The sequence below is a fragment of the Pempheris klunzingeri genome, chromosome 1 (assembly GCF_042242105.1).
Source record: "Pempheris klunzingeri isolate RE-2024b chromosome 1, fPemKlu1.hap1, whole genome shotgun sequence".
Taxonomy (NCBI): Eukaryota; Metazoa; Chordata; class Actinopteri; order Acropomatiformes; family Pempheridae; genus Pempheris; species Pempheris klunzingeri.
This window is the reverse complement of record NC_092012.1, coordinates 32,803,910-32,830,412: the sequence shown is the minus strand read 5'-3', so window position 1 is coordinate 32,830,412 and position 26,503 is coordinate 32,803,910. Positions and strand designations below refer to the sequence as shown.

The following is a 26,503-nucleotide window of genomic DNA, read 5'->3' as shown; positions in this document are numbered from 1 at the left end:
AAATGCAGACAGATGCTGGTATGTGATACTGTTTACACAACTGACTCTGATCTTAACTTGTCGAGAAGCTCTCTGGTACCTCTGTATTACAGGTGCACCCATTTCTGCAGGAGTCTGAGACTCAGAGAGAAAATGATGGAGAATGTGTGACTAAAAAAGCAAAACGAATCGGGAAGCGAAGTAGACTGGTTGAAAACATGACAAAGACAGCCGGTGAAAGAGGAAATACAAAGGGAAATGAAGGTTAAAAAACAGTGTGAAAGGTATGCAGTGGTTGAGGAGAGAATGAGGCAGACAGAAAAGAGGGAGAGGAGGAGAGGTTGGATGTAACACAATATAATAAGATGAGTGGAGAAAGAACGCCTGAGGGGAGAGCAGAGAGAAATAGGCTGTCCTGTTAACATGCTGACTTACCTGCTCACGCACACACACACACACACACACACACACACACACACAGACACACACACACACACACACACACACACACACACACAGCGTGATGACAGCTTTTCCGATTTTAAATATCACTTCCAAACACATTCCTGTCTCGCTGTCTGAAAAATCTCCCTGTCTTAGCGAGCTACTAGTCGCACAGCGGCCTCCCTCCTTGCTACTCTCAGTGAAGCTAGCTGACACACTCAGTTGTGGGACTCCGTTGTGCTTTACCTAATGATGAATTATGCATTGGCCGCTGTCACTTTGAAAAATGCAATTACCTCAGTGATAAGGCAGATGGGCCTGTTTTGTCTGGCATATGCTGTGCATCTATTAAGAGTCTAGTGCTGGAAAAAAGAACTGCTGGTGCACAAACATGTGGCGTGTGGACAGATCCCTGCATGCATTCATGAATGTACCCACGCACACACACAAACACACACACACACACACACACACACCTCAAGTTCAGCCAATGTGTGCTGCAAGTGGATACTACTCAGATAGATGGTTTTCAGCAAAATTGGTAAAACAACATAACATAACATAATAATTGCTCCTATTTGGTGTTGACAGCATTTTCTCTTGTTGGCTATGTGTGTTCTGAAAAGGGTTCAGTTCAATCAGAATTTGCAAACATTTCCTATTCAATGAACTGAATGTGCTACTTGATATTAAACCCTAAATCTCCGTCTGTGGGATTGAAAATTGCCACATGTGCAGCATCAAACCAGCACTCCTTACTCAACAAAATCTTAAGACAGACTCTAATTCAATTGCTATTTTTTAAGAGAAGCCGTAGTCAGATCACCTGATCGAAATAATGGACAAAGCCAGAAGGAAAACACTCACCGGGTACATAAATCACGTCAATCAGGTTAGATCACAATTAAGCTGAAGCTTGAGCTCTTCATGCAGCTCCATAAAGAGAACTTTTATGACTGAGTGAGAACTGTATGGACACTTTAGTAAATGTGTACCTGGTGCAGCTCACCGCCACAATGAGCTTTCCCTCATGAGTTACTACATAAAGCCACATTTTGCTGGGAGAGAGCAGGCAGAGCTACAACTCAGCAGCACTGGATCCAACAGTCTGCCAAATATAAGACACAAACACTGGTTTTACTGTGTACACGCAGATGCCAGTGTGTTTGAGTTTGTTTTTTTTTATCCTGTGTTAATTTCAAGGAACACAGAACAAGACTAACAGAGGGACGTAGGGTGGAGGAAGGTCGACACAGACAAATATGTAGAGTAAAGATGTAATTGGAGACAGGGAGAGGAAAAGGTAAAACGATAGAGTGAGAATCGACAGTCTGTTGGAAATAATTCCCACTCCAGATCACACTAGGATGCCAAGAGATCTATCTTATCCTCTCCTCTGCCCCTCTTTCCCTTCATTCCTTCATTATCCTCTCTGCCATCTTCTCCGCCTTCCTCTCTAGAGCATCCACCTCACTATATCTTTATATTTCTATCCTCTTTTCTATCTCACCTCATGTCACCTTTGAAATGTGCCATTTCAACCCTCACTCTTTCATTTGCATCACTCTCTCCCCTCTCTTTCATTCTGCCCCCCTGCGGTCATTCATTCAAGGGTTTTCGGTAAAGCCAAGATGTGGTCTTTAATTAGCCTGGAGAGAAGCCGGTCAAATGGGCTCATGAGACGGCCACACGCAGAGAGACAGCCTGAATGATAGTGTTAAAGACATTAAAGGCTGACGCAGTAGAGGGACAATTCAAGTGGGAAGAATAAATATGGGTAGAAACAACCCATAAAAAACGACACCTGCACAAAACGGTCTGGTTTTTGTGCAGGTGTCAGAGAGGTTTCTATTCAACATGATCATACATTTTAAAGCTGTGTTTTTAGATGTCACATTGTACAGCATTCTATACTCCCTGTGGTATGAGGTAGCCACAACTCAAACTTGTAAGGTAAGGACTTCAACGTGTGCACAGATCACAATGGATGCAGGCTACACACCATTTCAATCTCACCTGAAGTAGAAACTTTGAGCCAGAAAACTCACAGGATAACCAATTGGACCAAATTTCATAGCACTCCATCAAACAGCTGTTGACATATTTCATTTATAACCAAAAATCGTAAAAACGTAATACGCAAAACGTAATGGTAAGAACAAATCATGGGATCAACAAAGTCACCCTCTGGGGACCATAAATGTCCATATAAAATTTGATGGCATCCACTGAAAAACTTATTTCCAGACCAGAATAGTGGCGTCCTACCCAGCCTGCCATCCCCTCAGCCTTGCTGTTACCATATCTAAGAATTTAAATAATAAATAAATTAGCAATTAGCATTCCTTATTTACTCTTTGGTATACTTTACATGTTATGCACATCTGCTTTAGTGGCCCTTAAATAAAAGGTTTATTTTGATCAAATGTTTGTTATAACTTGTCACAAGTCACAACTCCACCATTCATCATTATAAACTAACTTTAATGTGACAGTAATTCACTTCATGCTCTTTTCACCTCTTAAGTCCAGAGCTCACATGAACATAGACGGGCTATTCAGACGTGGACATGTTTTTTGACTTGTACAAGACCTTGGCAACTTGTACATATACAGCAGTGAGCACTAAGGAACAGGGACCGTTGTAGCACCGCTATATTCACTCAAGCTGCATGTGTGTGTACAACACAACAACAGTAGAATATACAAGAAAGAACACTACTTGCTCAAGGCTGAAATGCATCCATTTTGGACTTAATATTTAAAGAGTTTTCACCTACAGTGAGAGCACTGGTTTTCTTTGGCTTTTGAGTGCACTTTTTGTCAGAGCCAATATCTTCTGACTGAGTTTCCCCTTCAGCCCCGCTGATTTTAAAACAAGGACTAACTCCACTCCTGTTGGTACGGAACAACTCTTTTTGAGAGTTGGAGAGACAGAAAGAGATGTTAAGAGTCATAAAGAGACAAATACATGCATACGTATACATACACACACACACACAGAGTATATAGAAAATAGTGTTGGATACTATTGCTTTATATACTGTGAACCACTAAGAATGACTCTTAAAGATGTACAGATAATAGTAAACAGTATAAAGAGGGGCTAATAGTTGCTCACTACAGAGTCCTCCCTCAACAATGTAATAACAGTGAAACTAAAAGCTGTTTAGAAGAATAGAGGGAGGAGAAGGAAAATGAGTGTGAAAAGCAAGTAAGCCATAGATGGCAGATATACAGTAGATCAAGAGAAATGAAGATAGACAGCGACAGCCGAGGAGGGGCAGAGTGAGACAGGCAAAAGTAGACAAAAAAAGAGAGACGTTACATCCTGCAAGGCATCTCTCTCCCTGAATTTGGCAGATTATTAGAAGCGTGACCCTCAAAGGCTTCAATCCCCCGCTAACGAGGGCATGTCTTGAAGTGACATTTCCGAGCCGAAGGAGGAACGGAAAAAAAAAGAGAAAGAGATTAAAGAAATGAAAAAAGTTTTTGTCGAGATAAGCTCGAGATTTAAACAAAAAAAGGTCGCCGCCCCGAGAGATGATGAATGAAATACACACACGCTCACCAGCAAATTACACAAACACTGTGAGACAGATTCACTCATGACACACACACACACACACACACACACACACACACACACACACACACACACACACACACACAGACACAGACACTCACACACACACACACACACACAGACAGACAGACACAGACACTCACACACACACACACACACACACACACAGACACACACACACGCACACACACACGCACACACACACGCACACACACACACACACACACACACACACACACAGCATATAGGTCATTTCCCCTCTGGCTCATACATTATTGCCAATTTGGGAAGTGGAAGTTTGTTCACTAAATATTTGATGGACACCCCTAGTTGCAATGAGATTAAGAGATTAATCTTGTCAATAAGGATGTGTTTATCATTGTGAAGCTCCGTGTGTGTGTGTGTGTGTGTGTGTGTGTGCGTGCTTATGTGCATGGGTGCCACATGAACCCAAAAGGTAATTAAACATGCATCCAACATTACACAGCTAACGACAGCACATAGCTCAAACTGACTGATAAGGTCACGTGGCTAAAAAGATTAAAAAGGGTCTTAATGTTACTACAAAAATATCAACTGAAAAAAGCAAAAACAAAAAAGCTATAAACTCAACAATACTGTAAGCTTTAAATCTGAGTTTCATCTTACTTTTGAGAAATGAAGAAAGCATTATCACTTTCATAAAAGTATGTGTCTTTGGATCTCTATCTCTAATTGATTTAGTATTCATTGCCTGGTCTTCCCTGGGAAAAAAAAAAAAATCTTTGGTTCACACATTTTCCATTTGGGTTTGGTTGTCCAGAATCAATACAGCAGCAAAAGTAAGTGAGTAAAGCTTATCTAGTGTAGCACTTTTCACAGAACAGAGTCACAAAGTGCAAACATAAGCAGGAACAGACCTAAAACACACCAAGAATAACCCGTAAACACTACACATAAAGAAACGTGTAGTCATACGTTCACACAGTAAGCAGTGCTGGAAACGCTGTCTGAAAATGTGTCGATGTTTTCTAGACTGATCTAATTTCTCCTTCAAGGACCACTGCTGCAAGACAGAATATGATATGATGCTGAATGTGTAAGTGGTCTCTGAGAAGACACCACACTGATTATTGCTTTGACAAAGTGGCACAAATGCAAATCTTTCAGATGAACATACTGGAGATTCAAGTGAAGAGCTGGATTTATACACAATGAGAAGTTTTGTGAGGACACACAAGTTAATTCTGCTGTGCCTCTTTCTACCAGGCATGACCATTAGCTTATTGTGGCTAATGGTAGCTAATGTTAACAAATGTTTGCGATATTGTCATAAAACATATGACTCTTCTAAACTAAGTTTCATCATGTCATCAATAAACCTTTCAAGGAGGGGAATTCAGTGCCAAAATGCCAAAAGCCATAATCTGTTAAGTGTCATCTAACAGTTGCTGTTGTTAATTAAAAATCAAATAGATAATAGTTTCATCTGGCTCTGGAAGACTATTCATTCATCCAGAACATCCAGCTGAGCAGCACGAGCACTGAGCTATTCACATTTATACTGACGGGTGCTTGGAGGTACAGTGCGTTAGTTCAGGGTCGTGTCAAAAGCAGAAGTTGGCCGTTTTTCCATTCAGATATTCCTCATTTGACTTCAGTGCTGTACACCAACAGGCTGTTCTTCAAAATGATGTTTACCGTCAAAAACAAGAATAAGATGCCACCACCACTCCCCTCGCTGAGGTGGTAGCTCCGACACGAGCGACCAGGGGCCACTTTGTGGTGCACAAGCTGCAGCCTGGAGATTAGAAAGCCAGTGGAGATTTGCCGAGGATAAATGTAAAGCTGAGCTGAACAATGAATACTACTGGCCAAGATTGTTTAAGGGGATAAGCTGTTCAGAAAAATCTGGCTCGATGTTGGATTGAGTGTGTGTATCAGAGTGTGGCGTGGGGGAGTGTGTGTCGGCAACTGTGTGTGCATGCGTGAGATTAGCCTGTCTAGTAAGGGTTGAGCATTTGTGCTGTGTGTGTGTGTGTGTGTGTGTGTGTGTGTGTGTGTAGGCAAAGACAGTTATGTGATGAGAGAGCTGTAGTGAAAATGCCAAAGCCAAAAAGACCAGACAGTCCTATTTGGAAGCCTTTGAAGCTACACAGCTTCAAATGCAGAGGGAGCTTAAAGGACTTAGGAGAGGAATGGATCTCACACACACACACGCACACGCGCACACACACACACACACACAGATGTAAGGGGTAAGACAGTTTTGAGTATACTCTGGCCGAGCACAACTCAGACTACTTTCAGAGATTTTCTAAACGTCTCGAGTACGTTTATACACTGAATTTCTGTGTTTTTGATTTTTTTTTTTTTCCATTTTGAGTCTTTGAGTTACAATCCAAATCCCCACAGTACATGCCAACGCTAGGTTTAAAAGGGATCTGTCAATTACTCACAATCACACACAAACACACAAAGTTCGTCAGAAATGACAGCCATCGACAAATCTCCGTCATTCTCACCAAAGTCAACAAAGGAGGACTGTCCAATCTTCTTGACTGGTGGTTCTGCTGGCATGATTTCAGCTCTCGTGAAGTTCCCATCCTGAGAGAACGACAGAGAGGGAGAACAGAAGGGAGAGACAGTGGGATTATGCAGTTTCATAAATGCTGCTACTACTGGACTTTAGGCTGACTTTCTTTAAAACTCATGAATAGGTCTACTATAGATCTGGTGTGAAACATCCATGTGACAGTTGGTTCCGTGTCTTCAATACAGGACCAAGGTTCAGGGGACTTTTAATGGAGCATAGAAAAGCAGTCACAGCCTTTTGTTGCATTTGTGTTGGTGCGTAAACACGAGAAATTCAGACATGTCCAAGCACTTCACTGTCACAGGCTGCATATATACAGTATATATATATATTTTCTCGCAGATGCTCTTACACTACAGGTGTAAGAACAAGTCACAGCTGCAGTCTGTATGGACGAACAGTCAATCATCACATTAATAGAGAGTTTATTGAAGGAAAATCATCATTTTTATTTACTCGTATTAGGACTGGATCTACTCTGATTATTTTCACTATGGATTATCAATCATTTGTTTATGTTTTGCATAATCAAGTAAATCTCAAAAAGTAGTAAAAAAAAAAATACCTTTCACATGTCCCCAGAGCCCAACGGGACATCTTCTAATTGCTCGTATATACTCAGTGAAGCAGCAAATCATCACAACTGAAGAGCTGGAGGCAACAATTTTTTTTCATTTTGGCTTTTATTACTCTTTAGTGCTTATTGAGTTAAGAGCTGCACATACCATTTTTTTTGTTTTCAACTAATCTGCCGATTTTTTTCAATCAATAAATTGTTTGGTCTATAATAATAGGAAATTGTGAAAAATGCCCTTTGCAATTCCATAGAGTATGACGCTCTGTTTGTCCTCACATTGACTGTTGACAGACTAATGAATTGATTAATTGACTAAACAATTAGTCAATTAATCAATTCATTAGTCAACAGTTATTAACAGTTAATAGTTATCATATATTTACTTTAGTGGTCTGGTGAACACTCAAGTACAGCCGTCATCTGATGGCTGCAGCAAATGCTGGATGACAGAGGAAGAAATCCTCCGACTCTACAGGGGTGGGAGGTAGTGCTGCAGCATGCTGTCATCACAGGTTGTGTGTGTGTGTGTGTGTGTGTGTGTGTGTGTGTGAGTGATGTGGAATCAGATGTGATTCTGTGCAGTGGGAAACTGTTGCCTACCGATACCAACATTAGTGATTTATGAGAAGAGGGTACAATGATTGAGTCAGAGAGAGTATACATTATGAATAAGTGTGTGTGGGGACAGAGTTATATATAAGACATAAGATGATGATTTTCTATTTTCTCCATTTTTTTTTTTACTGCTATTACGTTGATTCAAGTTAATGGAAAGGAACTGGGATGCAAACCTGAAAGACAAATAGAGACTGAATATCTACCATATCTACTGGGAGTCAAAAAGTAATGCAACAAATTCGTTCTACTAAATATCCTCTGAATGAAATGCAACAGGAGAAGTCATAATAAACTATAAAGAAAAAGGAACAGAGGAGAACTATGAATATATTACATTAGGCTATATTTAATATTGAAGCTTTTTAATAGAGGAATAAAGTCCAAATGTAATAAATGCTGCTCCTCTCCTGTGATACTGACACTGCAATGCAACACACTCTCCGTGTTACTGATTCCTTACCAACACAAGAATGGAATGCTGCCAGCATACTCTTCTGTCTAACGGCAGGATGAAGTCCTAATTCAATCAATATCATTGTTCTACTGTAAAAAAGATGAGATTTGACACTTTCTAATCAGGAAACACATTATTATTTCATTTAGCACAGTGAGCTGTTGCTTTAATATCAACCAAATAGCATTAACTGCTCAGTCTGTGAGTCCTAGTGCATCTGGCAACATCACTACCACTGCCTATTCAAAGGTTATGGTATGTAGGTGGTGAATAACAAACAGTACGTACAGTAGACAAGATGAAAAACATCTTCACGAGTGAGACGAGACCTTCAGCTCTTAAAGTGACACGGCCTTTAGAAAGAACGCGCTTCACAAGTCGTCAAAATTAGGCTGGTTGTAGTAGAAAAAGTTCAGGTGTTACTATTAACATTAACAATAATGAACCAACAATGAAAGTGGCCACACAATCTTTCTAATGGAAGCTTCACACTTGAGACATTTAGATTAAGAGACTAATGAATAGTGCTGCCACTGTGGTGGTCCTGTAGATTTATGACAGTGTTCTCTTTAGGTCACTTACTACATCAATATTTTGATGTGATCTGAATGACTGCTGTTCCTCGATTGTGGCAAAAAGGACCAGAACATCACATCCTGAATATTGGTAAACGCTCTTATAATGTGAAGCCCAGCAGGTTTTTCTGGGTGGGAAATAAAAATCTCTTTTCCAAAAGAAGAAAAAACCCAGACTCAGAAAAGCAACAAAGAAGAGGGAAACTGACCAATACACTTATAAAAGGATAATTTCTTCCAGGTTTCATAAGTTAACTTGATTGGTTTTTGCAAATTTACAGTGAAGCCACTGCAAGAGTTGCATTTTAACTAGTAATGTAAGTGAATCACTGAGTGACTCATTATTCCTGAATGTCACAAGGACTTGTTTTATTTTCAGTCTCTCCTAATCACACATTGCTTAAATAGCGCTGACTATGAATGAAACCCTCAAAATCCTGATGAGGTTGCTCCAGGAGTTATTTGCACTGGATTAGCACCACTGGATACGTGGCCACATTGCAACATTTAACAGTATTAAATGCCCATTTATTTGTTTTGGGTGCTGTATGTATAAAACTGCAGTATACCATTGGGTTACGGAACCTTCAAACTAAACACGCGAAGCCTCCTGAGAAGCTGTAGCGGAGAGGTGGGCTGTTTTATGCCGTGTAGGGTTTTATGCAGGCGCTGTCTGCATAGTTGGGTAATTGAAGGCCAATATTTCATTCAATTTCAATTATTCACGGCACACAAATTGTGCTTTTAGAGGTTATTTGCATCATGTTGGATGCTCAGAATGCTGATGAGGCAGAAACGTAGAGGCACTTATTTTGGTGATTTAAATGGGCTACAAAACTCTATCAGCCAAATATTCAGGCAATCACTGGCAGCAGATACATACCACCTCTGTTTGTTTCAATTTGTAATCGTTGCTTCTATAAATTTTATGTATTGAATGTACAAACAAACCTGGTAGGAGCATGTGCAACACACACACACACACACACACACACACACACAGTTTTGAGTTAAATATGATGATTCTTTAGAATATTATACTCCTACACTTTGAAGTGACTTCCAATTTATGCACAATTTTGCAAAAAGGAAAGTGACTCCAGTCTAGTGGTATATATATGTAATACCTTCCTACTTCCTGAAATACGTGTGTTGCATGTGTTTGCTCAACTGACCCATGCAAAAAGAAAATGACAATTTGACGCTAATCTCTTCAAAAGGAGGGAGAGTCAGCTGATGTCAATTAGATCAAAAGCGTACACACACACACACACACACACACACACACACACAGAAACATCCACATATGTGGCAACAGGGTGTTAACTCTGTGCAGTCAGAGTGAAATCTTAGCCAATGTGATTGACTGGTGCTGGTCGCCTGATTGCGAGATGTCATGATTAAAACTGTGTGTGTGTGTGTGCGTGTGCGTGTGTGTGCAGTGTTGTGAGCAGAAGGGAAGAATAATAATAATAAGACCTGTAATCCTTTCATCTTCACACATCAATCAACTGTTCTCTCTCTCTCTCACACACACACACACACACACACACACACACACACTCTACAGTGGAACGACATATGTGCAGCTGTAGCACTAAAACACATTTTAATGCATGGAAAATTGCAAATGACTGAGCCTATCCTGGAGCAGTTGGAGGATTTCTAACACGGTTAAGAACAACAAAATAAACCAATATGGTGCAGAACTGACGATGTCTAACGTGTGTTGTGTGGTTTTTTTTGCGGGGCGGGTGGCATTTGGAGTAAACTGTGTTTTGTGCTGGAACGGTGGGATTAAAGACTGATATCAAATGAAAGTACATGTGGAAGATAGTAAAACAGGATGCTTCTGAGCAACGTTCAGCTTTTTTTGAACTGAACACTGAACCGCAATAGTATGTTACGTCTCATACAGAGGTTTCATCAGGATCGTTTAATGTGCGACTATTGCCTCATAGAGCCTCGGCACATAAAATGATCCTGATGAGTCCAGAGAAGAGACAGAAGCTTTACTGTCATAACCAATGGACAGCTACAAGAAATCACCTTCAAGAAAGGTGTGACTTTAAACATCCTTCTCTGCAAAATCATGGTATGTTGTTGCCATCTGTGAGGTAAGGCCTACGTAAGCTCAGGTAACAACTCTATTATGTGCATATTGTTCTTCTAAAATTAGCATGAAATGAGTATTTTCCAGGAAAAAAAATACCCCAGCCACACAATTTACTTCAAGTGTTCAAGGAAGCAAAACAGTGTTTCAAACATACACTCTGAAATTCTTTTTCTTCTTCCACGTAAATTGACATCTCGGCTCTGTACACTTGATGAGACTCTCACGTACATATTCTACTTTACTATAGAAAATGCACTGAATATTTCTGTTTGGTGCTAAAAAGCATGTAGGTTGTTCTGAAAGGGTAAATTTGATGGACCACTCAGAGAGAGCCGGAACATGAAAACGCTGATGTTTTTATGTAGCTCACTGCAGTGCATTCATATGTATGTGGATGCGACCAGAGGTGTGTGTGCATACGTCAGCCGTTATAAAATTGATCTACTAAACCCTGTGGCCTTACCGCTCACCAATTAAAAACACCTCTCCTCATCCGTTTCTCCAGCTTGTTGTGACCCCCCCCACACCCTCTCTGAGTCTGCCTTCTCTTGTGTAATCGCAGGAAAACAGAGGAATGGCGAGGGATGGAAGGAGACTTACAGCGAGAGAGAAAACAGAGAAAAGTAATTAAAACAGAGTGCTGGAGAAAGAGCAGTGTGCTGGCCTGTGACCGGTAGATGCAGCTGCACTGAACCGAAGACCTCGACGGGATTAACAGGGGTCTAATGCTCTGAGGATGCTGGGAAATGGCTCAGTCTTGTGTGTTGGAGTATATATATGCGAGTACGTGTGTGCATCCATGGCAATGTATGTCAGAACGGTGTGTGTGTGTGTGTGTGAGCACTTGTTTGTGCATTAAATAAAGAGCAGAAAAATACAGAGTGGCAAAGTGAAATGAAAGGATTGAGCTTTTTCAACAGCTGAAGGTGGGATGGAGTGATTCAGGGATGCTGCAGACCACCTGATTTTACTGACAAGGCTAAAAACCATTCTGTCTGTCACCGGGTGTGTGCCAGTTCACTTTGTCTTGCTCTGCACTCTGTTCCAACAGGATTTAAAGGATCCACTTCAACAAACAAACAAGCTTTATCAATCAATCTTTTTGGTGATGTACAAAATTAAAGGATGCACTGAGTGAGATATTGACCATTCTTACAAAGAGAGGAACTTCACACAGAGTCGGGGTCAAGATCCGCTATCGATATTATTTCACATTTTCAATCACGTTTGTTTGGAGCTTAAGAGGATGACCTTGGGGTTTCTTCCACAGATTAAACAAATCTTTCATGTCAGATGATTTCCTGTATTTATTTATAGTACCACTCCAACTCTTATTTACATGAAAATGATATGTTGTACTTTGTTTTACAGCAGATTAACTAAGACTTACGGTTGAAACAGCAAACACTAAGGGTGTTGCCCTGTTGCGCTTTCAAGCTCCTCAAAGTTATTTCAGTAATAAAGACTGTTTAAAATGTTATATTTCAGTCTAAATCCAGATCTGCATCAAATCACACGGACAATCATTGGATGCACGTGTCAGTTTTTGTCAAGTAAGTTCAGTGATTCGTGCCAAAACGGCAAAAAGAAATCCGGTTTCACTACAGCCCAAATCTATTTAACAAGTCTTATGACAGCATGCTAACATGCTCACAGTGATGATACTAGCAGGTACATGCTCTGCGGGTGTATACTTAATGGCTTTGCAGTTATTATTATGCTGTTTATTGACCAAAGTGATGGATAACCATAATTTTGAGCTGAATATTGTGTTAGATGAAATCTCAGGAGATAAAAGTCTTTACAAATCATCCTCTGGTGGATGTCTGCACCAAATAGCATGGTTATTCATTACATAGTTGTGATGTCAGTCTGGACCAAGTGCTGGATGAACCCACCCTGAACTAACAGACACACAACAAAAGGTCTGGACACACATCTTGGTATTCTCTTGGAAAATTCTAAATGATTTTAGGAATTTCCTCAAAACTGCCCTTGTGTTGTCTAGATCAACATTCCTTCCACTCAGGTTTTGGTCGCAGCACTTTATTTGCTCTGTTTTGCTCCTGCTACGTCTCCCTCTACCCTCACACACTTTCTGTCTCTGGCAAATCCTTCAATCTCTCTCTCTGTTTCTCTCTTCTTCCTCACCTCCTCCCCTTCCTTTCTCCTGCCCCCCCCCTTCTCTCTGCGATAAGATAGACTACTGTTCGGCTTGTGCCTCGACCTGCTGAATTTCAAATAGGACCCTTCGACAAAAACCCAGAGCCTCGGTCTCCCCTCTCTGCTCTCCCAGAATATTAACTAGTCCTGCAGCAGTGCTAACAATCTTGCACCCCAAAGCCCACCAAAGCTTTGCAGATCTGTTTGTTGCATTAAGAAAATGAACAGATGGGTTGGTGTGTGGGTCGTGCCTCTAGAGCTGCTCACTAGGTAAACACCTTTGGTTATACTTAATGTGGGCACAAATAATCTTTCTATTGGTGGACACATTGGACTTGGTTCATATATGGGAAATAAAGAGCATGTGATACCATATTGTAAGCCCTTGGTTAATAGCCAACAGTGCCTGGTGATTGCATATGTACACATGCACTCAGAAATAAAGAAATCCTGTGTTATTTTAGGCCAAAAAATGCTAACACTTGATGTTATAAAGTTCAGGTAACAGCCTCTTAAACCTGGTTTTCACAGTTTATTTTACCAGTTACCCTTTGGGGATTTTGACTGTTGGTCTGCCAAAATCATTTTAAATCTTTAAATTGATTTTTTAAAAATTCTAAACAGCCCTATGGGCTATGGCAACTTTTGAAGGGCATTTGTTAAATCATGTGTTGCCTTTGTCCTTAATAACTACAATCAATATGAAAGTATTATAAACTTTACATACAGAAATGTAACTTGATTGGTACTTGATTTGTGTAAAATCATGTTTAAAACACACAGATCAGACACAGATGACCGAACTGGCCTTGAAGAGACAGGCAGTAGAGAGGAAAGCTGGGAGAGGAAAACAAGAAGCAAAAGACTCTAAAAAGGCTGATTACCTTGCTGATCCAGGTCTCAAACGTAGGCCCTTCTGTTGTCAGGAACAAATCTGCAGTGAGGAGGGCAGAGAGACAAAAGGGAGGGTGCAAGTCATTAATGACACATGTCATTAAGTTCATGTGGTAATGTTAAGAAAGCATGGAGCAGGGACTATTGATCTGCAATGAAGAAAATGCAGTAGATTGACATTACTGTAGAATGACAGCAATGAGAAGGTAGACTTCACTCTAGCTGTGAATCTTTGTACGGTTACAGACTTGACATGAAAAGATCAATAAAACATCGCCAATAGCTTGAATGCTTATGTTCCCTTGTTAATATAAGGGTAAGTTATCTTTAGTACACATTATAATTGATGTCTTTGTTGTTAACTATGTCAGAAACATATTATTTCAATATATACTTTGGTCATACATCATAGAATTGGTCATACAACACTAAGACCTATCAACATCATGTATAATGTACAGGGCTAAAGCTTAGTTAGGGATAGAAAGGTTCCACTTTGATATATTCTGACCTTTCTCTTTGACTGACCGTTATATAAAGTACAGCTGGGAAGCTAAAAAGATGAACTGGGATGGGGGGGGATCTCCCACTGAAAGCAACAGGATTTCCACTCAGCCTTATGGAGCCTTCACCCCCTGGTAATGCCTGTAGCTTGCTCTATTGGAATCCTATAACCTGCACTTGTACTCATATTCCTTGCTCTTGAAGCTTAGGCTGCAGGCTGAACCGCTCTCTGCGGTTACTGTGTGCCTCTCTGTGAGGCGAGAGGACATTTACTTTCAGCGCTGCATTGTCTGGAATGCGGTCCTGTCCCGGTAATTGGACATGAAATAAATATTGGCATTGATCTGCCTTAAGGCCCTGCTATACTCCACGTGTTGCCGTGCTCTGCATGGGGACGTATAAATGGTAATGAAAAAGGGGATGAATGAAGGGGAGACGGGAAGAATGAGATGTGTGTCCTGATCAAGGCTACTGTAGAAATCCTGTATCATGTATATGTTTTACATGATGTAAGTACCATCTACTGTAGTGGCCACTGCAGCCAAAAGCTAGTTTAAAACGCAGCAGCATGACTCCTCATTGAAGTGAAATATATATATAAATATATAATAGATAAGAAAAAAAAACATTTCACTGAATTACTCTCTTTCATTGGCAACATGTCAAGCTGTATTGACTGAAAAGCATTCCTCTTTGAGCATACCAATCGGAGCCCCCCTCCCCCCCCGTACTCTCACAGATGTGCTCTGAAATGTTATACCAGGATTCCACTGCAGTCATCCCCAGAACGGAGGGAGAAATCAGCAGAGTGAAAGAGCTTCCTCAAAGGCAGCTCTACCCTCCAGGAACATCCTGCCACCTCATGTAAGGGCGATTTAGTAAGTTATCATTTTTAAATCTGGGTTTAAAGAAAAAAAAAAAAAAAACATGCTTATCACACTTCACACTCGCTCTGAAATCTCAGTCCTCCCCATGAACAGCATTCTATGGATCTGCTACAGTGAACAGACTCAGTACCTTTCATCACTTTGTTTTGTGTCCCTGCTTACAGTAAGAAAACAAAAGAAATACCGGGCATCCATGTGTTACAACTTACAGAACAATAAAGAAATACTAGTACTCATTGATATGACCTAACTACAGCTGTTGGCCAATAAATCACTGCCAACCCAAAGCACACACCCGCACCTACAGCCACACACCCACACGTACACACACAGTCATCTGAAATCACATTCAAATGCAAAATCAAGCCATTTTTAAGGTTTTAAACTTCTGATTTTCAAAACTTTGTGGACTTGCAGACATGTTTCCCACACAGACTCAAAACATTTTACGAGTGCATGCATACATTATGCATATGTGCACACACACACACACACTCCAGGACACATACAGTAATTTGCACACTGTGCATGTGCTTGCCCGTGTGTGTTTGTAGTCGCGCTGGGTGGTGTGCTGATGAGCTTGGTTAATCAGCCAATCAAGCATCTTAGACAGAATCCAGCCGTGATTGGCTGATTAGGTGCGATGGCGGTGTGTCAGTGAGAGTGGCATGGGGTAGACGGAGGAGCACAGAGATGCACGGAGGGATCTTCATCTCGTAAACACTTAACATTCTCGCTGTGTGGGCTCTTCCTCTCCTCGCTCCTTATCTCATCACTTGTTTCTTTTTTTTTTTTTTTTCCCCCACTACCGCCAAACTCTTTTCTCCACTAATTCCTCCTCTTCTACTCAGTTACTAAATGCCGGTCCAACTTGAAGCTGCCCCGTGGGTCCGTCTGCTGATTTGATTCTCACCACTGCCAGGCGGTGTGCTGAGGGTGTAAACTGATGACTTGAAAGTGGCAAACACCCTTGAGCAGGACGCTAAACCTCAACCTGCTTTCTTCTTGGATACAGCAGCAGACACGACCCTGCTCTATGATCTGTCCTGAGAAGGAACACACTTTTGCTGGGTGTCAAGGGGAATACGCGTCGACATTGAGAAACCAATTCTCTTTGGTAAACTGAACAATAAGGTAATTCCAGTGTGATCCTTCTGACATTATCCTCTTCAGTGCATTGTCCCTCTCCACCCTCCCCTCCCTTACCCCACGGTCTCTGCCAGAAACTATTCTACACAGTCTCATAAAGAGCTGCTAGCTAGCAGTATAAACCTAACTGCTGCCACTATCACTCACTTTAACACACTTTTACTGTTCCAGGGACTTTTACTGGGCTGCCAAGGACCTTTTAGGGACTCATTCAAGTTAAAAGAGATATTATAAAGGGGAACCGAACAAAACAGAGCAGAGAGGAATCAAGCAGAACTGAACCAGAGTGGATCTTAAGTGAAGTGAAAGTCCTTTGTTTAATTAAGTAGCTCATTTGTATTGCCCTGCTTTCCCTGGGTTTCATTTCTGTAATTCAGTTTCTGACGTGTGCTCACCTCAGCAAAGCACATAAGCACATTCATATTTCTGCTTTTATATCTATTTCTTTCATTAACAAAATCCTCATAAACAGACATGTTATCATTGTACAAAATAATAAATACTCATTGATGATTTTTATACATATAATATGGCAGAAGTGGGTGGAATGTACTTAGTCCTTTTAAAATATAACCACTTTGTCATAATTTAAGTTAAATAAATTATTTGTATTTTAATTGTAAATGACTGATACTTTAGGTTTATCTTAATATCATTATGTGTTCATCAGTGTTAATTATTCAACATTTGTTTGAGGAATCTAGTTTTTTCTGTTAGTTTACCTATAATGACACCCATGTTGCTGTTGCTAAGCAGAAGAAGCCAGTTAAAGGTATGAAATAGATTTTTTTTTTCTTTTTTTAATTAAGAATGCCTCATTCTACACAACAAAGTCTGTTTACAGGTCCTGTGGTGTACCACTGCATGTGTGGGAAAGATTGTGGCTTCAGAGGGGGCTGTCTTGAGTTTGATAAATCACCCGTCACTCCAAAAAAATGGAAGAAAAAAAAAAAATTAGGTAGAAAGAATGAGGTTACCAGACCTCTGCTGCCCACTCCTTATCTCTGCTTGAATATTGAGGCTAAATGAGATGCTACTCGCGTAACACAGAAGTGTCAGCAGTCGGGTTGTGGGTAATGATATGACAAGAAAGAACAATGTGTTAAAGCTACCTTTTTTTTTTTTAGAGAACTTACCTCAGTGAGTCTGACAGTGTCATAGGAGTGCAATGTTTAATCAGTGGGGTGGAGTCGGGCCACATTGCCTTAGAACCTTGGCGGGTGTCAACACATTACACTTTACACTTGGAGAGCTTGAGGAAAGAGGCCTTACTTACTGATCATGTTTCACATCTTGTGACCACTTCATTTTATTGAGGAGGTGCTCCAACTGTGTGTGAAACCCAGGTCACCCAGTCCCCAAGCAGAGATTTTAGTCCTACACTCGTACTCTGGCACTGAAACAGACGGATGAATCTGTCATCCGTTCCCCCCCCCCATCCCACAACATAACAATGTTTGACAATCACAAAGGCCGCTCGTAGTTCAGGGTGACACCTATAGGACTTGTGCTGAAGAGGTGATTGTCACAATGGTGACATCAAACAAGCACTGTGGCAGTCCCAGTATCATGATGAGCTACCAGTAATCCTGTTAGACCTGTATGATTGGAAGTGACCAACACGACCATCAAAGCTGCTAATCCCATCAAACTGTGGCTCAGTAGAAAACCATGAGCAGAGATGCTGCTGTAGTGTTGTGAAAAGTCAGTGGGGCTTAAAACATAAGCCTTATGGCATTGATTATTCTTTTCAAAATATTCCTTCATTTTATTATATTTTTATCAATTTTAATGATTTTAGGACCACATCCACACCATAATTCTAATTACAAAATGCCTGCAATAGAAGACCAAATTCAGTTTTAGCTCTTTTGCCATCAAGTAGGTTTGAACTGAAGATTGTATTGAATGCTTTGATTGTGTTACCTGGACTTGGATCTTCAGGTAATGTTTAAGTGCTTGAAATGACTCAATTCTGTTTGTTTCTAATTTAAATATTCTGTTCGTTATTCTGTATTCTTAGTTCGTTTGTTCTCCGATTTATCACTTTATCACTTTGTGATGTCGATAATGTTGCTAATGGTGTCATCACATTTTATCTGAAAGAGTCACATATAAATGTAAAAGCACATATAATAATGTGTCTGACTGCAAAAATACTCCATTGCTTTGTGACTTGAATGCTCAGGCTTCTACTTTGCACAGCAATTACATTAGTTGCGGATGCTGTGTCATATATTGAGTTTATTTATTACCTTTAGGTTAACAACAAGTACGCTGCAGACATCTGAACCAATAACAATTCAACACCACCACCGATCTAGCACTCTGCACTACACATTCAAAGCAGAGGCTAATAGAGCTGTCATACTCCACCACTCAGAAAGATGCATACATAATTGAGGTATATAAATGTGCTTGTGTGTGGGAGGGTGGGGTTGCGTAACAGCAAGAAGGATTCAGAGCTCTAAGTGGTATGTCATGTTGCCGGATAATTAAAATACATGCTAACTGTAAAGGCAAGGAGCAACGGCGATGCTAAAAGAAACTGTCATGGGAGACTGGAAGAAAAAGGGAGACTAACACCAGATGCTTAGGCCACCCACTTTTCAAGGTGCATCTGAATACAAAAAAAAAAGAGGCTTACAAAACAAATCACTACAAACCAAAAAGAACGCTAATCCTTTAATTGCAAGAGAGGCAATCTATAATCACGTGATTATTTCTTCTGCGTTCCTCTGCTCTCGTACGCTCTCACATTTTCCCGTTTTGTTCAATTCTCTCTTCCCTACAAATGACACTTCAAAAAGCACAGTATCACACCCACATGAACGAGCAGATGATGAGCAGGCTGCATGAACGCACATGCAGCCGCCCCCACACTGCATGGCTGATTTCAGCACATTATTTAAATATTTGTGTGCATCTGCTTGTGAATTTCTTCGTCATTGGGTTGTAAGCCAGCCAATCATCTACAATCAGCCAGTCTTTTCAAGCTAAAAGACTAATTGCCAGTGTGTCTGTTGCTAATAACAAAGTCTTAAGAGTAACAACTGCCACAGCTCAAGTGTATTAAAACAAACAGCAAAACAAGGTGAAGTGAGGCAGGGAGCATGGTGCAGAGCTGGGGAGGTCTACTCGCTGTTTCTGTTGGGACAAACATCAGCATGCTGCACAAAGGATTGATTGGCTGGATGCTATTTTCATCAGGACACAGATGCGTTTCATATGAAGTGGTAAGGTTTGCTATTTGTCAGACGCATGTTGGCATCAAAACATGCAGTGTACCGCATCTGCCATATGAGAGTAAGTGTGCAGGGAAATGTTTGCTTTTAGTTAGTTAAGATAGTTGAGACAGTAGCCTTAAAGTTAGCTTGATCATAAGTTTGAGTGCACAGTCCACACTAGTTGTTACATTATAACAAGTTTGTTACACACTTAAGTCCAGCATTCAGCACTTGTTAGTGACTTATATGATGATTAAACTAAATTGTAAATTGTAATGTAACTGTAACTGATCTATGTTCCAGCTAAGCTAAGTCTGAAATAACACACAGATGGTGCAACAGGCTTCTGATGTCATGTGAATTTTTTACTTCTACAACACTTGTTGCACTCTCCATGTACCCTACAGAGGTAATCTTTTCAGCTATACAGCAGTAAATACTTTTTTCTATCCCGTTTGTACTGTGATGGTGGTCTGCTAACGTACAGCAGACCACTGAGGTCTCCTGTTTTCAGATCACTGAGGTCTGAGGTCTGCTTTTTCATTTCCTCCAAGACATTTCTGAATTCAACAGATCGGCAACGGATCGACCTCCGTCAAGATATAAAGAATATATTTAATTTAAGAGTTCTTTCCATCAGATTTCAGTCATTCAGCGTCGTCTCACCTTCTGAGACTGGAATCAATGTTCTCTATATCCATTCATGAAGAAAATTAAAATCCCTGAGAAAAGTTTTCTTTTCTGCACCTGTTCGCACAAAACTTGGCTGTTTGTGATCTTCAAACTGGAATGTAAGCTGGACTTGCAATAGATCAGTGCAGTAAATATAAACGGGCACATCCTAATTAAGAAAGTGAAGTAAAGAGAGTTAATCCAAGTTGATACTCAGGTTTAGACTGTTTTTCTGGAGAGGAGAGGAGAGGAGGAGAAAAGAAGCAGAGCGTGGGGAGATGAGCGGTCCTTGAGTTATTCATAGCCTCTCCATCAGATTTGTTAAGGGGATTGGAAGCAATTTAAAGGCCTCCGCTGACTGTTTGACTCGAGCGGCATTATGTCTCTCTATTCCATTATGTTGAGCCGCAGTGTGGGGATAAAGACCAGGCTTCCTATTAGCCTCTGTATAAACAGATAGGGTGATGCTAGACGGGTGCTAAGTCTCAGCAGAGAAGGAGAACTCTGACATTGAGGAGAATAGACAGCAGCAGGCGGCCGCCTATACTATCTCTTTGCTTTTGTCTCACTATCACCTTCCCTCTATCACTTTCTCTCTGCACACACATACCCCCTTATCTGCCATACTCTGTGGCCCAGGACAGCAGCACCATTGTTGTGGGTCAAGAGGTGTTATGACTGTAGAACAGTGAACTGAAGTGAGAACAGTCGCTTGCCTGTTACTGCAAATGAATGGATGAGCACACCCAAGGCACAATTTGTGTCCCCAACGTAAACAAAAGGCAGGCAGAGCTACAAAAGTTAAACCACAGAAGTGGAACGTGCCAGATAGACTAATACTAGACATTTACATCAGCGAGGTTTGTCAGCACAAAGGAAAACCAGGCCTTTTTGGAGCAGAAATCCCTCACTGGGTGTTGATTCAGCTTCTCAATACAAATGCAAAAAAAAAAAAACATGAACAGCATGTTTAAAATGTTACATTTTTTTTTCTGTTAACTTTCAATATGTTGAATAGACAATTGGTGCAGTGTGTACCTCACTGAAAAGGCCTCTATCCTCCACAGTGCTCCATTATTCTCCACCATGCAGAAACAGATTATTAAAGAATAATAATGCTGCAAACCCAAATTGGCTAAAAGAGCAGAACAGCAAGGGGCAGAGGAGAAGGAAGAGGGAGAGCTGGTGTAAAAAGTTGTAGCTAATTACTCTGTTCACACCCGTCCCCTGTTACTCTCATGCCTGCCTTTATAGTAGACATGTGCAAGTGTGTACACACACAGACACACACAGACACACACAGACACACACAGACACACACACACACACACACACACACACACACACACACACACACACACACACACACACACACACACACACACACACACACACACACACACACACACACACACACACACACACACACACTCTACACTGTACTAACCCACCCACACTATTCTTTGTATGTGTCCTTTGCCTTCAGCATTGTGGCAACAACGAGCCTCGTCGACATTCACTAAAATGAGCAGTCATTTTATTATGCCCGCCTCTGCTTGCAAGCTTCCAATTAGAAGCTTATTAAAAGCAGTGGTGTGCTTTTATGGGGCTGTCAGGGCTCAGTTGGGCCTTGTTACTGACTCAAAAGAAAAGTCAGGTCAGACTCATCCAAAGCCTATATTCCTGTACGCATATACATCCACACTCTTTAAACAAGATACAGTATACATGCTGGATGGTTCTCGGCTGGCTGCATGGCAGCATACGACTGTGGAGATGAGGGAGGACATGACCGCTAGTGAAGACAGCCATGATTATTGATTTTGCTGTGCTAGATGTGCAGGGACTGTATATTAGAATCGGATGACTGCGTGACTCCTTTCATAACTGAACTCATCTCTCTTCCTTGCTTCTCTGTTGTCCTTCCTCTCACCTGCTTTCTGGCACAGGAGGAAAATCCAGCCCTATTGATAGAGTAAGAGAGCATTTCTGGGGATTCAGTCTCTCCCCCTCAGCAACTGGTATGGTTTTATAACTGTTGACGTAGTTCTGTGCTGTTCTGTGTAATTGTCAAGAACACAACAGTGAACTGAATTTTGAAAAGTCTTCTATATCATACATACTATACAATCAAGCTAACAATGTATCCCCCCCACTGTCTGACACTCATTTCTTAGGTCGAGGATGGGAAAAAAACAAAGAGGGAAAGTCAGTGACTCATTACAATATTAGAGAACAATTCAGGTTTCCCTTTTAAACTTCCTCTCCCAAGTTCTCTTCTTCTTTTCCCTGAAACTTTTTCCTTCCAAGCCTTCACCCCATTCCAGTATCCAGTCCCTTTCCATGTTGTCTTTAGTCTAAGGGGGCTATCTGAGGCCAACAACCACAGTAACAGCAGCAGCAATATTACAACCCCCCCGTCTCCGCGCTTCCCCCTCACACACAAACACACACCTGTAAAAGCCCTTGCAGCAGAAGTAGGGGTGGTTTATCCAGGCTGCAGTGCAGAGTGGATCTGACAGCCAGCACCGCGGCTGCTGCATTAGTGTCTGATATGCTGTGTGCGTTTGTGCATGTGTACGGTCGCCTCACTCATCACCACCACGCTCCCGCACATTAGGGTTATGTGCACCTGTACATGTGTAAGTGGAGAAACACAGAGTGAAATTTTGGTACAAAATCTGAGTGTGCAAGAGAACAGAATGGGGACAGAGCAGGAAGGAGGGGCAGAGGAGCCAACGAGAAGGAGAGAAAAGAAAGAGGTGTAGAGAGATGAAGGGACAGAAAGAAAGTGAGACAGACAGACAGACAGAGCTGATCCACTTTTTACCTCACGTCTCTAATGCCCCTGAGCAGGTCATTTGTTAGCCTGTTACTCAGCAAACAAGCTGTGACTTCTGGGCCCCGCTGGCTGTCAAAAGGACACACATACACACATATACAAACACACAGACACACACACACATGTGCAGACACACAGTTGTGTGCTCTGTCCCCTCAGGGTTGCTGGGGATATGGGCTCAAGGAAGGCCGCCTTGCCGACTGATCTCATTGCTCTGTTTCTGGGGGTTGGGCGACAAACGTCCACTTTGTGTGTTCGAGTTGTTGTTTGTGTGTGATGGAGCAATGAGGCTGACAGTAATGAGGAAAAATGAGAAGGATGAAAGCATAAAGTGTGTGTGTGTGCCTGCACTTGTTTTTGTGTTTGTGTGTCTCATGTATATTTGTCCATAGTCCCAAGCCAAGCCCGCTGTGCTCGTCTGCTTGCATTAATCTGTTCCCTCCGTCTTTAACCCTATGGACTGATCCATGTTCCGCTGGTAAAAGCAGGCCCTTTGGCATTCTGAAGGAAATGTCACAGCCGTCAGTAGTGAAACTGATACTTTGCCTCCGACAGACAGTGGGAGGGTTGCCTCACTCTCAGCAAGACGGGAGCAGAGAGATGCAAGGCGATTGGGTTAGTCTGAAAATATGCAGACCGTCACGTCTAATCTATTGACGTCTTGTGCCCGTTTCCGTGCAAGAACAAGAAAAATGACATATAAATCGATGTGTACGAACTGATTTCGATTGGAAATGCAGTCATAAAATTAGCCCAAAATGTCCTGTTCACCAAAACAAGCAAAGCCAAATCTCTAGGTCATACTAAAAATGCAACTTATATGACATCAGGGATATTTCATCACAAGAACAGGTGGCTATCAAGCCACCATGACCTTGCATTACAGCATGACAGCCAGTGAGCCCCCTGCAGCCTTGGAAAAAACACTGCCAGCACCTGCTGCGGATGTCTTGTACCTGCAGACTAGACTGCCCTGTGCAGACCTCCACATAAAACTATGTTCCAAGAGGAGACTTAAAATATGATACTGATTTTGTGAGGCTGGGATCCTCAGGAAGGTCACCCCAAAGCTGTGGAGCCCTGGCAGCAGAAACCTGCTCACCTTTAGCCTTTCACCATGATACAGAAATAGTTTGGAGGTGTCCGCCTGAGGACCTCAGGCTGCAAAGACCACAGGCTTACAAGGGTTAAAAATAATTACGATTACAATAACTGGAAACGAGCCCATGCAAAGACTAAAATTAATCGGTAAAACTGAGCCATACAATGGATGGATGTAGGTCCAATTTAATATTACTTTACTTCTAGTTGGCTTTGCTGTAGTTGGCTACTATGATCTTAGCTGAAGTAGCATTGTTAAGAGTAACACCCTTTTCCTCTGAGACATCTGAGATGGCTGAAAAGGCCACGACAGCAGTGAGGGAAAAGTCAAATGAACACATTTTGAGTCATCTCTGTATCCCAGAAGTTTAGTATTGATTTAATTTCTGTAATGTTCCTTCACGTGACTTGACAAGCTTTTCAGTGCGATTTTCAAGATTTGATAGTGAAACGCACAATGTCAGAGTGTCCCTTTTGGAGGTGTGAGAGGGGGCTGTGTGGCGAGCCAAATCTTCACAGGCCACCTCCATTGATATGTGGCCCTGTTCCCCCGCTAGCAAGGGACCATCGGACTGTGAAACGAGCTTTTTCAAACTTGCCCAAAGCCCACAAAGACGATTTACTATTGTGTCGAAAGAAGGAGCACAAGAAAGAAACACATTTGTACTGCTACCTTGTCGGCTGAGAGAGAACTGCTAGGGTAAGCTCTGCCATCACATCCACTTCACTTGTTAATGTAGTAAAATATGACAATGTCAATTTTTCCCCTTCAGTTAAAATGTCTGACAGAGCCTGAAAGGGTTGAAAGTTTCTCTTCAGAGATGCTATTCTCTTTCACAGGTTTTCTCCCAGAGGCTACAACATGGCTTCCTTGGTAACTTTGTCACAACATTTTCTATAAAGAATGAATGTTGTCTGTCAACGTCATTGCAACCACACTGTTTTGTGTCTGCACACTTGATACTGCAACCACACACATACAAACGTGCACCACTGCATGCTGCATACGCACTCATCTTAGCTCAGACGTGCACATATGCACAGCTACTACAATACTCCCACTTACAAATACAACAATAAACTGTACCTCACACCCTGATCTAAGTTCTGATGTGTGCATATTCACATCAACACATCCACCACCCTCCCTCACATAATCACCACATGCACACATGCACACACACACAAGAGAAAATACAGAATCCAGGCCAGGAACAAAGTGAAAAGCTCTGCAGAATAAATCCGTCTCTAAGCCAATATGTAGCCCTACTCCACACTGTGTGACTTCCACCCCGATCTATCAAAATGGCTCATTCACAAACATGGCAAAATACACAAGCGCAGAATGGAGCAATGCTATTCCCGGAAGAAATAATCTCCTAAAACCATTACAGGGAACAACGTAGGTGCAGTAGCTATAGGGAGGATTATGGCCAAACCCTCTCATGCATACACTCACACTTTCCATCCTATTTTGCTCACTTTCTTTATACTGCACATGTCTCCGTGTGTGTGTGTGTGTGTGTGTGTGTGTGTAAATAGAAACTGCTCAAAGAACTACTCTAACAAGCATGGGAAAGCTAATTCCACAGAATTGCGTGCGTCAGTGTGTGTGTGTGTGTGGGTGCAGGACATAAATCAGTGGAGTGTGCCAACATCAAGAAAGATGTGCATGCTATTAGCACTGTATACACTGAATGTCTAAGGGTGTCTATTTCTGTGAACTAATTAAATTTACAGAGGGAGCATCACATATGTAGACTGTTGGAAATTAATAAAAAAAACTGACTTTGTATGAGAATATACAGATATGAACCTGTGATACTACAGACTGGGACGACAAGAATAAAAAAAATTGTCCTGGTGTTCTGGAGGTCGAAGATGGATACCAAGAAACCACGTTACAACATCCCAACTTCAAATCCAACATGGGGACTTTCCTAGAACTATGAATGTCTGTAGCAGGGTACAATCCATTCAGAAGACAATGAGATATTTTACTGGATATATTAACATTTTAAGCATGCCAGAGGAAATGTCAGAGTACCATCAAAGTCAGGAGGATTTATCTACTGGGGACCATGAATGTCTATACAAAATGTCATTGCAATCCATCCAATAGTGATTGGAATATTTCAAT

General features: G+C 41.4%; 1 protein-coding gene across 1 annotated transcript in view; it reads right to left on the bottom strand.

Annotated features, from left to right (window-relative positions):
- Positions 1-26,503, bottom strand: part of itfg1 (integrin alpha FG-GAP repeat containing 1) — a 116,718-nt gene that overhangs the window by 81,428 nt on the left and 8,787 nt on the right. The window contains exons 7-8 of the mRNA XM_070842417.1: positions 13,972-14,021; positions 6,514-6,595 (exon numbers count right to left, since the gene is read on the bottom strand). Of these exons, the coding sequence (XP_070698518.1) occupies positions 6,514-6,595; positions 13,972-14,021 (132 nt within the window). The remainder of the gene's footprint in view (positions 1-6,513; positions 6,596-13,971; positions 14,022-26,503) is intronic.